Genomic DNA, 13,657 nt, shown 5'->3' on the forward strand with positions numbered 1-13,657 from the left:
GGAGCTATCTTTATGTAAAGCTTTGATCTGGTTTTAGCATCTGATAAAACTGAAGGGATATTTTTATTCATCGCGCGTTGTCTGAAGAAAAATACAGAACAATTTTCCTTAATCTCCACAGCTTACATCTTTCACTAAAACACTTTTTGTTGAAAGAAAGAAATATTATAGTATTATTGAGATAAAAAATATTATTATGCAAATATAATGCAAGAATTACAGTCATTTTTACGATACACAGCAAAAAGGAAATTTGATGTCAATGCATTTTCCGACAAAGTGATTAGATAAATCTAACTTAAGCCTTTTTTTATTAAATATTGAGAATGTAAAAATCGATCTTTGTCGAAATAAGCCGTCCGTTGAGGACATATGCGTCATGGCATCACGGACGAACTCCCAGAGCAACCGTTGAGGAAGAAAAATATTTAGTGACAGTCCCCACATATACCGAAGGGGTGGGGTACCCGTTATTAGGGCTCTTATTAGCCCAGCATATGGACCAGAAGGGCGACTTGAGATAACGATCGTGCCAATTCGGCCCTTCTAGCGATCGCAGATACAAGCAGCAGTTTATAGTAACAGGTCCTATTTCAAGGGATTACAGATAGTCGTAATCTGCATCGGCCATCTTCCGCTTTTCGATCCGTGGAGAGAGAAATGCAAATGCGCGCTCCTTTCCGACCGCAAGGGACGAAAGAAAAAAAAATGAAATAAAACCGCGACGAGAGAGTAACATTACACTTCATCCCCTGTGGTGTATCGTTGCGTATATTCTGTCGATCGCGACGATAAAACATACTTGATATTTCATAACGTTATCGGGCAAATACGCAGTGCTTGCCACTTGCGGAAACCGCGCGGTGCGTCATATTTTGGATGAATCATGCAACTTTGTAACCTTTTATAATTTTTACTTTAAAAATAAGATAGATAAAGGTTTTCTTTATACAAAAATCTTTTATTGACTTTTATTTTTGTAATCCTGTATTTTTATCCATTCGTGTTTACGTTTTATATAGTGAATAAAAATAATATCTTAAATATAACATTTCTTATATCTATTAAAATTTTTATGATTTTATTTAACATAAAGACGTCATGCTTTAGTTTATAATTTATTCTATATTCTATATATGCTTCTTTTATACCGACAAAAGAGAAGCTGGAATCGAAACTTGATCAGTCATTGAACGAAAAGGTGTCGGAGCCCTTAATACGCACATAATGGCGTGAACAAATTCAAATTAAACCACTAGGGTGTTTATCGACGAACCCGAACGAACGGAACGGTCGAACGGTTACCGCGTTAGTTCACCTGATTTGGAGGCTTAATGAGCCCGTTGACACTTTGATGCAGGGCGTACCGCGTGTCGCCGGGGAATTGCCAGCTCAATAATTCAGAGCCGGCCGTAATGGAACTTGTCCGCGGGACTCGATCTATCATAGGAAATTGCACGGAGCCCTTTTACCGGCGCTCATAAGAAACATACATATTAGAGGAATAACGGCTAGCTCGCCTCGCTTGCTCGTAACCCGCTCGTCTGTCGTTTCGCCTTCCGAGAATTGATTAGATCCCGGAAATCAAACGGACAAACGTGTGGGTGCACTCGCGCGCGCGGGCACGTATATATATGTGAGGGTGAGTGTCCGAAGGACGGCGTTTTGCGGAAAATGTAATATCTGTGAAAAATGCAATGGTATCATTGACGCACGCAGTACAACGTGGTACGCCCTCGCAAATCATAATGCATATAATCTGACCATAACATTTTGTCTAAAGTGAAGTCTATCTGAAATTAAATAAAAAATAAGAAAATTGCAAATATTTCTGAAAGTTCGTTTTTACAAATTCCTAAATTTCTCGACGCACAGATTATTCGAGAAGAACGCGACTAAAAAAAAATCCTTTCGTAGCTTTTTGCTGCGAAGAAATCGAATCGGAATCGATGAAAGCGTCCGAATGTGAAACGACGTGCATGGAACGAAGCTGGAGCGCCTCTCTGTAGCGCGCTCCATGCTCCATCTCGACCGGAGCCGAAGTCGACCAGACTTTAGCGACGCACCTCTCCGCCTGTCGACAGCGCGAAATGCCTCGGCATCAAAAGCAAAGCTCAGAGGCAATCATGAGCTTTCGAATGCAAAACAGCAGCTTTCGCCTAGCGGCACTCGGCACTTTTACATTTAAATGTAAACTTGCTGAGTGCGCGCCGCAGAGCCGCCTCGCCGTATCCTCCTTCCCCTTCTGGGGGGGCAGCTTCCGACCCCTTTCCGCTCTCTCCGCTATCGCCCTTTCCTCCACTTTATCTATCTCTTTCTCTCTCCCTCTATCCTGCCGCCCTGCCGAGGACGTAGGCGATATGGCGGAGGCGCCTGGATTTAATATTTTACACCTCAAATGTTCGGCGCGCGCGCGAGAAATGCAAAACAGCCCGACAGCCACCCTTCTATTCCCTTTCCCCCCCGCATTCTCGTTCCCATCCCCGGCATAGCCATCCACAACGACTCCCCCTTTCAGCACGGATTGGATTTAAAACGCGCTAATTTGTCGAGCACGACACGACCCACGCTTACAGGCTCTTACGTGTGGCCCGCGTGGATTCGCGCGCGCCACACGAACGGCGTGCTAGCGCGCGCGTTATGTGTGTATGGGCCACAGTGGGCCGCATCTAAATTTAAAATCTGCTTTGCATAATGCCCGACCCCGTCGCTGCGCCCGTCGTCGACCCCGGGACCGCCTAATTGCGGGCTCGTTCGAGCCTCGTGTCCCTTCGACACCTACGGCGGCAGCCGTTCCCGAAAAACCGGCTTCTTCCGCCTCCGCCCCCCTCGGCTCACTTCCGTCGCTTTGAATCGCCGGGCGAGATAACGCCGGTGTCTTTCTATCTTTCGACGGTATGATCGATACGTGCCCTACCGCGAGGCAAACGTTAAGTGGTCGATGCCTGCTTTACTTAACACCCAGATTCTTACGAGGTTCAGCGCGTTATCGAAAATAAGGCAGAGCTCGATACTCGCGTGCCGTACTTGACAGTACGACTCTATTGATTTTCTCTTGCTATTTTTCATGAGCGATTACTTTGCTTAACATTGTGTTATTAACTGCTAATAAATAGATATTAATATCGCTAATATCTTGAACTGTTACTTATAATACAATACGTGATGAAAAACATTCTATTGTGTTTTAAGTACTATTAAGTTATTTTCCTCGTCAATTGGAATAAACAAAATGCTATTAAAAGTGGTCCGATAACAGTCTTTACGCATGAAATTGATTTCTGGGGACGCCAAACATTTCTGGTGACGCTCATTGCGATTCAATTCGCACGCACGCGCACTTGAGCGATCGCGTGAAAGCCTGGTAGCGATTTTTACGCTAATTTCCAGCATGGCATCGCGCGTAATGGCAAAATGCGCCATTGAATGGTAATTAAAATTGCCGCTGAATATTCAGAGCTTTAAAGGTGAATTTGCCGTCAGACACGGTACGTCGCCCCATAATTTACATCCATATAAGTGCGTCATTGGCGCGCGATATTGCGCGGCCAATTGCCAACAATTACCAATTACCAATTACGTAGCGCGGTAACGAGGCGAAGCGCGTGCAATTGCTCAAACCGCCGCAAACCGACATACGTGCGAGAACGTCGATGCCTCCTTGCTCCTTCGAGGCCGGAAGCCGATCGAAGGAAACTCATTTCGAACAGTTCTTTCCTGGCGGAGGATAACGATTGCGGCAATTTAGTCCGACGTTGCAACGCAATCTAAACTGATACATCGAGTACGTATTATACGCCGATACTTCGCAGATCGAGATACGGTATTTCCTCGTAATTGAACACGAGAAAAGAAGTTGTTTCTCTTTTATGGAATAGCGCAGCGTATCATTTTCAGGTGATTACGACGAGTGGAAGCCAAATATTTGCGTTTTCTATATACCTATATTTACCCGCGATTTTGATGAACAGTAAAATTCGAAATGTTTATTCGTTCTTTGAAGCAATTGACAATTTTTATCACTTTACATGATTTAATTATATTTATGAAACTTAATTTTATTTGTGTAGATAGTTGATAATTTTACCGAGCAGTTTCGGTGATTCTTACTAGTCTTTAATATTATTGACAGAGTATGTTGACACTGTATTATCTGAAAATAGTACTGATTACTTTGATGATCCAATTAAACCACCGTTGTTATCAAAATGTTACAAATATTTTCGTTTCAATTGTCATTATTTTAGAATGGAACTCAAGAGAATTCAAGAATAATATATTTATTTAAGTTTTCTTTGCTTGTCATTCTATTCTTAGCGAGTTTCATCAGTCATCTTTTCTTATATTTTTATTATGTCTTTTAATAATAAATAAGATTTTGTTTGAACAAATAATAAATTTGTTTTGAATACATAACTATTTGCTCTTTTTTCTAATTGGCGCGGAGAAACAATCTTATGTCTTATAATTTAAAAGCTTATAATGTATTAGCTGATATATATTTGCTTCGAAAATAATTTATTCAATATTATCTAAAAATATATATAGCCAAAAGAGAGGTGTAAACTAGTGACTATTTATTGTGAGTTAAATTATAGCCTGCACAATTATGTACATACATGAGTAAACTTAACATGCGTCAAAAATAGGTATAGAGATTTTTTGCCTAATATAACAATAATATATAATATGCACATTTTAACAGTATTTTTGCACAGACTCATAAGACTTTCATCCCCATATGGGGGATTCGCACCCGGATGTGATTATTGCGCCCTACTGTCCGAGGAAAAGTTCGTCACAGCGGTCACGACTAAGGTCGTTCCGCAATGTGCTTAATGTACTATTAAACGCAGCCATTGTGTCGGCGGCCGTCCATCGCGCTCACAAATTTTCCTTCCGCCGCACCCCCGTTCATTCTGTAGGTCCGTTCTTATACAGCCTTAAAAGGACGAAGACAGAGAAGACGAGCACGTGCCACCCTCATTTCAACGAAAGAGATATACCAAGACCCCTCCTTTTCTCCCGCCCCGTATTCACTAAACCTCCGGTCATCGGTCCGCGTTTTCGAATTTCCATTCACGGGGGAATGGGGAAAAAATCGTATATCTCGCGGGACAGAGGCGGCATTCATATGCTAAGACGTTTGGCCGAAATCCCCGGACAATCCTTGTAGAACGAATTTTTCAACACGGAATTCGCGCAATTTTATTTTATTTTTTGTAAACTAAAATTTTCTCTATTTCTTTTACTTATTAAAGCTTATTTATGGACTTATTTCTTATATTTATCAATATCAAGTGCCGGTTGTAATATATCTTTAATCAAGCAAATAAAAATTATGAAAATAGCTGTGTAAAATAATCATATTGCTATATAACTAAAAAATTAATTTGAGTCACATCTAAATTAATTTTGAAATTTTCTAATATAATTCTCGTCTCAGATTTCCTTTTATAAATGTGTTTACAAATACTTGTACCTATTGATAAAATGGAAATCGCTGATAAGCGGAAAGCGAGCGAGAAATAAAAGTTATTAAGAAAACAGCCGGGAAGAATATAACTGTAAAATAAAGAATGATGATTCATTCAATGAAATCGAAAAGTGTGTACTGTATGAACGGAGTATTCTGTTAACTATATAAACATTGACAAATTTGTGATTTCCTAAAAAACTTGACACATTCCACAACGGAAAAACCACCAAGGAATCCTGATGTATAAGCTGCAACATAGCAATAGCTGAAGGTTCAATGTGTTGCAATTTTTATCTTGCCATAAGTTATTGAATCTTGCAAATTTCTCGGAGTCGTTGAGCGAACAATCTCTGAATAGAGGCAAAGCGGAGAACGCTAATGTAGCATTGCAAATGCTGCAATTACCGAGTTGATGATGAATCGACTTTCATGAGCGGGAAAAGATAAACATTGCTGAAGGAAATAAAGATTTGCACACGGAGGTTTGTTTAACGTCCGCTGAACGTATTATCATTAACTGTTTGGTATAACAAGCTTTTCACTGTATTACTATAACAATATTAATTTTCTGGTAATCTCTAGCTAATCTACATATTTAAGCCTAATTATACAAAAAGTAATTTTCAACAATTTTTCAGTTTGCTTGATTGATAACCTGCTTGCTTGATTGTTCTATATCAAAACCAACAATGAAATTTTTAATTTTATAACGTATTTTATAAAATAACTACTTAAATTTATTTGCATAATTTAGATTTCGTTCTTTCTGTGCGCGATCGCAACAGAGTCGCAGTGCGTACGATCGACAGCCTTCGATTCACATCAAGATTCGCGTTATCGATTCAAGACGCGAATACACGGTTCCCTCTCGTTCGTCTATAAATTAGTAATCTCGGCTCAGCGTTGCGAATATCAATTTAGTGGCGAGCGACGCGCGATAAAACTGAAATAAGGGAGCCGGACGGTCCAGGACGGCGCAGCGCATCGAGGAGAGAGTGCATACCTCTTGCCACCGTTACTGGCAGTTTCCTGCGATAACCCCAGCGTTATACTCGTCGTCCCCGGCGCGGCGAACGGGACGGGGGGGATTCACAATGGTCCACAATGACTGGGCCAACATTACGAATTAGGCTCGGTTACGCGTTTATTGCCGATTCCGGTCCGGGCCAGCGGCGTCGGTGCGTCCTTCCCCGCCGACGACGCGCGACGTCGAGGCGAATCGACGACCGGGCGTCGCGCCGCCCGGCACCGACGCCACTGCCGAGACGAGAAGTATTAGCATTGGTTAGCTTTATGGGGCGTTCAGTTCCGCCGTTCTCTCTCGGTTCTGACTCCGCGGCCCTCACTCATTCGCGAGAGCGAGACGGAGGAAGGGAGAATGAGGCAGAGAGCCGCCACGGTGCACAGATCAATAAAATCTGTCTGTCTAGAAAAGTAATGCCAAATCGACTCTCCGCTCTCCCGGCACGTATAAATGCCACAAAGGAAGCGGAACAACGAGCGATGGTTTAAATTTCGTCGATAAGGCGCCGATTTCAATGTGGAATTTTCTGCCGTCCAATTCCAAAAATGGATTGTCTCATTTGAAAAAAATATTTTATCTAGGAATAGAGAATATGAAAGGATTAAATGTTTATTCCGAGAAAAATCTTCTTAAACAAAAATATGATTAATTATTGAAAACAGTACAATAATAGCATTGAGGGTGCCTAAACAATCACCAGAAAATTAATCACCGTCGGATTTAGATAACGAACGAATATTGTGGAACACTGTGATCCTTATCCGGTGCGTGTGTTTTTGCAGGATTATTGATACTCTTTTTTCATCTATTTCTCCTTCTCTTTCTCTCTCGTCGCTTTTTCGTTGTGGTGACTGGCGAGAGTCCGAGAGAGGGTGGAAATTGGGGCGCGGTAATTATTAATCAATTTCCGTATTAATTGTTTTCTGGGCGGCGGGCTTAAGTGGTATGTTGTGTTCTGGTTCTTGGCAAGCTCTGCCCCGTAACCAGCTAAAGTGTCATGCGAGAAGATTAATTACGTCGCGGCTACGTTTTATGTGTGTCATACGAGCGGGTACACTCTTCTTCGGCCGCTCGATACGACTCGAAGTAGGCGAGGTCACGTAAAATCTGCTTGGAAGAAAACACCACCAGAAGGACGGTGAAGCCTTGAGGTGTAGAAATATGATTGGTCAGAAAGATTGTGGAATGGTAATTCTCCGGATCAGTATTTATACCACTTATGATTAATAAGCAATATGTAATACAAATATTAATAATCCACTAGGTTCTTATAATTGAATTTAATAGGTACATCTTCTAGGAGAGCATGTTCAATCCCATTTACGCATTTAGTGTCGCTAATTATGAATAAGCATTTTGCGCAATATCAGAACAAATAATTGGTATTTTTACTGGTAATTATATTGTATAATGCCGTATATTCCTTTGAACGAGAAGATGCTGGCTGATTACGATTTAAAATAGAGATAAAGAGTTGCGATACTTTCAGCAACTAAGCATGAATCTCGTAAGATGAAGATCTCATTAAGCTTTCTTCGGAAGGCAAACGTTTCTTCAAACAGACGTGACTCGTTGGTGGTACTCAACAACCGTCCGGGCTCCCTTCGTTACGCGGGGGATGAATAAAAAAAAGGGGTACATAAAAATAAAAGAGATCCACGGGAATGAGATTTCGCCGGTACTCCCGTTCCCGAGCCACGAAAAAGCCAAGTTAGTTTTATTTTACAATCCATCGGCTGCCGCGACACGCAGGGGTGGGCCCCGGTCCTTCATCGGGAGCGCGAGTCGAGGAGCAAGAGGGAAAGAGAGATCGAAAAGAGAAACGGGAAGGGAGAGGGAGGGAGACAGAGAAAGAGAGACGGAGGAATCCTTCAGGACGGTTGGACGGGCGCGGGCGTCGCGACGGGGGTGGAACGGCTGTCAACTAGTGTTTTAAAAGTTTGCGACAGCCTACAAATTGACTCGCTCAGTTCTTTTTAAAAGCAGCGGCAACCAACCACGTCGCGCAACCCGCTTTCTGTCTGTCCCCGGCGCCAGGACCGTGTCGACGACTGAAAAATCCAGTCCTTCTCACGGGGACAAGGAATTTTACAAAATATCGAACAAATCGTTTAACAAGAACATTTGTTTTTTTTTTTCTTACTTCTTATCGAATACATTACTTGCTTCAGCGTTACTTCCTTTAGCAACAGAAAATTAATTTTATATATATTTGATAAGTTTTATTAGTAAAAAATTTGTTTCTATAGATTCCTAGAAATAAAATTACAAATTACTAATTATAAGAAGAAGAATTTTCTCAACATTTCATGATTAAATATAATAGTGAATGCTAACAAAATCATTTCTCACTTGTATATAAGTTTCAGTGGAAATTAATCAAAAGATTAAATATTTATCTGTTTCTAGAGATGGAAATAAAAAGAGCAACTTATCAAACGAAATTTTAAATCATGTTACATTTACTTTTAAAATAACAAAATATTGAATAAAATAAAAGATTGCCTTTCTCATATATAATAATTTGTATGTATAATAACATATAGATGTTATATGTGCTATCATTAGAGTATACTCCTTGCAAACATAGATATGTTATACGAAATCGATACGACAAAACATCCCCAATAAATTGTATCAAGAGCTTTTCTCTATCATGTATTGTACACTTGATTACCATTCTCAAGAGTATTGCGAAAAGTTGTGGCCATTCTCGGACAAATCGACCTCTATCCGAAGAGACGGTCGATCCCGTATAGCGAATATGCTTGCGTGCGATTCGAATCCAGGAAGTTTAAAAGTATTTCGACGTAAAACGCGGCCATTTCTCATATTTTCTATGCAAGCACGCTCCGCCGGGGGCGCATTTGATACACTCTATTAGTCGCATCTCCCGACTGATTTATGAAGTTACTCTCCGCATTATTATACATTTTCCCCGTTTCGAAACCGGGATTTACCGTAGCGAAGTTTAGTGGCTCGCGTATATTCCATTAGGCAAGGAAGATCAATGGATATTCCGCCGACTTAACATCTAAATTCTTTGAAATGCCATATAGCTCACGAATAAATGTATTGAGATCAGTAATCTCGGCTGGATAATCAAATATTTTTGGAACAGAAATTTCTGCACGTCTTATTTGAAATTTATATTGTTTCGGACATTTAATTAAACTTAAATTTAATTTTATTTAATGGGTCGTTACTAAAATTTTGTTTTATCAATTTTTCGTGCGCGCGCGTTACAACAAACTTCGTACTATACTAATAAGATCAAATATGTTATGCAATAATAAATTGCCAAATTAAATGTGTAAAAATTATATTAATTAAATAACGTAATCTTATAAAATAGAAAAATTTTCATCGCTCAGTTTTTAAACGTGTGAAAGATGTTTATAAGTAGATATTTATTTATATATAACACTATAACGCGTAAGTTAAGTCTTAAGTTATGATGGCAAATAACGTCCACGAAGTATGAAGAAAGAAACCTCTCAGTCTTCCTCTCACATTGTTCTGTAAATATCCCCCTCAATCCTGCACGTTCTATATAGCAACAGTTCGCCTTAAGCGGCAAGTCTATCAGGATTGTTTCAGCATTATCCATGATTCTTCATGGAATTTCTGCTATTTAGGTAGGATCGTTGGCGGTCGCGGTGATTCGAACATCGAAAAATTTTGTGAGAGGAAGGACGGTGACTTCGAACCGCTACTAGGTGTCGATACAAATTCCAACACGCTCGATTCGATACTCGCAATTCGGTTCTGCTCGTCATACCATTGGTTTCGAGCTGCTTCCACGACCTTCCAGAAATACACGCTCAAAACTGTAATTATTGTCAAATGTAATTATTGTATATAGAATGTGCCACACACATATTTTTGGTTTTAATTTATTTTTCAATTACATTTATGGAAATTACAATTTATTTTTACGAAAGACTTAGTAACGGATCATTATACGTTATAACTTTTAAATTGATAACGCTAAATACTCCTTTTATTAAACACTTCCGATACTTTTAGAATAAAGTTACTTTGATATTGATCGTAAAAAACATATCATTTTAATTTATTTAAAATAATTAAAAATAATTTTCCATCAAACTTTTATCTTAAAAACATTAGATTAACTGTGATTTGTTCGCGTTTAATTGCAATAGAATTCGCAAAGGTAATTCAATTCATATTTGTATTCAGAATTCAGTGATTAGAATGCATTTTATTTACGTTGAATCGCAAAAGAAGATTAGAAATATACTTACTCAGATAGATGCTGCATATCGTAATGTACCACAAATAAAAAGTAGTCTGCCGGTCGTGTATTATATGGCCACACAGCGCCACGGTCTGATCTATTACGCTAATCGTTTGCAAATACATCCAAGGCACGGCGCTCATATGTCTCCTCTGTGAACGTACGCGGAAGTTAACGCGGTCGTTAGCGAGTTGAGACAAGGCTGTTACGTGCCTAAAATACATCTCGCGGATTTATAAAGAACGCCTGACGAATTTGTATTCGATCGGCGGTGTCTCTGCCGCGACCTTTAAAAAAAATAATAGAAATCGTGCTTGCGAGCAGAGTGTTGTATATAAGAATTCTTTACATTGCTGCTAGATATTTTGAGAAAAAAGAAATTAGAAGGCTCGCGCAAAATTTCTCGCAATATACTTATCGAAACTTAATAATTTACAGGTGTAAATAAATTCGAAATTAATTTAGTAAAAAGATGAAAAATAAAATATATGGCAAAGTTATCTGACTAGATCAATTGAAATAGACTAACTATTCTCAATAATTCTCTTTTATTCGATCGCTTATTTATCCGTTAAATAGCTCTGGTATGCGGTGTGTTAACTTAAGGTCGATTAAGTTATTTAGAAGTAATTACACAATATTTTAAGACGCTCACCGATATCGATCCCAAAGCGAGGTATGCACTGGCCAACAGAAACGAGACGGCGTATATGAGGAAACATATCAAAGCGGCTTGTGCTGAAATGTACCACGTTACGTTATACCATTCGTTTGCGGAAGCAATTTGCGTATCTAACAATAAGTGTGAATCGGGCCTCACCTTTTTTCTGCAATTGCGTATATCTCATTGCTTGCATCCAATTCACTCCTAGCATGGCCCAAGTCTTGACGGATTCAAAAAAATCATCATCCTCGTCTCTTGAGAAGAAATTGCTCACCAACACGTTTATTAGTAGAACCGAAGTGGACTGAAAAGGAATAAACAAAAAGCTGAATGATTTAGGGAAGTAAATATAAAAATAAATTAATATAGTTGACAGATTGATATAAATTTTCAAAATTATGTGTTTTTAAACGGCTTTGTTCAAAAATATTTAAATTACTATTTATAAATTACTCTTATACTATATTTCGCTTTTATTTTTCAATAAAATAGTTGATTTAATATCAATCGAAGTATGTCTAAAACAAAAATAATACAAGAAGCAGTATATCTTAAAATAATAATGTTATATTTATACTCCAAACTTAAAATGACGTAGAAAGTAGCCGTGATCAATTGATTTGAGTCGGTATTCAACAACGTCACTCGAGTTATTGACAGTCTCGGCACCGGAAATATTGTGTGCGTGCTCATACCAAAAGAAGATCACAAGGCAGATTTTATATATTCCACGTTGGCAACATATATATATGTGCCAATCATTATAAACATAAATAGAGTTCATGTTTTCCGTTATCTCGTTTCGACATCTCATTTTTTCGGCACGATTTTACATTCGATATTATAATGCAATCGCAATACGCGAATCAGACAGCGCCCGCGTACTCCGAATGCATGAAAAGAATACAGAGTAGCACGCGTGAAATTTTAAACTTACCATCGTATACGCCCCAATTATCTTCGCCGCGAACGACACACCGATGCAACATACTACGCAACTTATACGACTCTCCATGATCGAAATAAACTTTTCGTCTGATCGCTCTGCCTCACGGACACAAAATGCCCGATTCCACCGGTGCGGCGTCACCTTTCGTGTTACCTTGCCAGGTAACACTCGCACGATACGTTGTAAAAAGTGTAAACACACATGGACGGAGGTAAACACACGTTAAAAGCGACAATCTTTGAAATTAATCTCGCGCACCGTTGGCGCGTTGTATCGCACGAGCGAGACTCCCGGTAACAATTGCCGAACGTGTTAACGAATAATTAACACCGTTCCGTCCGTCGAATAATGTGACGATTGTCGGACAGGAGTCTTGACTTCAACAGGCGCCTGCACGCCGAACAGAATCGTTCCGTATTGTTCGACTGTCGCGACGACAATGTTGCCTTAGCTGGTCCAAACTCCGAAAAGACGCGCTAATGATACACCGTTGTAATCATGATAATCAAACACGTCAGCGTTTTATCGCGTTATTTCTCAATAGGTCGTTTCAACTTATCACGAGGAAGTCATATTTATTAAAATATATTTGACCCAATATCTAAATGCAGGTCCTGATTGCACGTGTGTGTTCTATACGCACGTGCACGCACTAATTTTCAGTTGTAACTAAATCTTGACTAATCGTTTTAATTACATTATAAAAATTGTATGAATGTAGAGAAATAATGTTATAATTCTTGCGTGGTTTTTATTCCCAGAACATAAATTTAAGATCGAGTGATATATATGTATAATTAATTTAATCCTATATAAGTAATAAAAAACCAAATTTATTTTGCAATAAATTGCCTTCAGTGATTTTAAAAAAAGATGCTTATTAGCATATCAAAGTTACGTCGACTGAGAAGGACCAAAACCAATAATTGGAACGTCGTGATAATTATAATTAATAAAGATGATTGAATAAAGTTAGGTCGAATAAAAAATCTTTATTGTTAATAAATTTTATTCTTCGAAAAATATAATTTAATAATAACTACACGCGCGTACTTATTTAATATTTAATTTATAAATTTATTTGAAAATAAATCTCTTATCAATTTATAAAGAATTAAATATTTTCAATATTATATATGTGTATAATATAATACTTCTCCGTATTATATATAGGTACATGTATAAATATGTATATAAAAAATATATATATAACATATATCGCACATATATTTAATATTATATAAATATTTATATAAGATACATATTAAATAAATAATAAA

The 13,657-nt window shown here is 38.6% G+C and overlaps 1 protein-coding gene across 1 annotated transcript; it reads right to left on the bottom strand.

Moving 5' to 3' along the window:
* Positions 1-8,906: 8,906 nt before the first annotated feature.
* On the bottom strand, positions 8,907-12,802 carry LOC112455551. Its single transcript, XM_025017557.1, has 5 exons — positions 12,366-12,802; positions 11,585-11,732; positions 11,420-11,502; positions 10,772-10,916; positions 8,907-10,333 (listed from the first exon to the last, which is right to left on the bottom strand). Exons 1-5 carry the CDS (start codon positions 12,441-12,443, stop codon positions 10,134-10,136), a joined length of 654 nt encoding a protein of 217 aa, XP_024873325.1. The 5' UTR covers positions 12,444-12,802; the 3' UTR covers positions 8,907-10,133.
* Positions 12,803-13,657: the final 855 nt, after the last annotated feature.

Source organism: Temnothorax curvispinosus, unplaced genomic scaffold (genome assembly GCF_003070985.1).
Source record: "Temnothorax curvispinosus isolate PA1 unplaced genomic scaffold, ASM307098v1 QBEX01006175.1, whole genome shotgun sequence".
NCBI classification, from domain to species: domain Eukaryota; kingdom Metazoa; phylum Arthropoda; class Insecta; order Hymenoptera; family Formicidae; genus Temnothorax; species Temnothorax curvispinosus.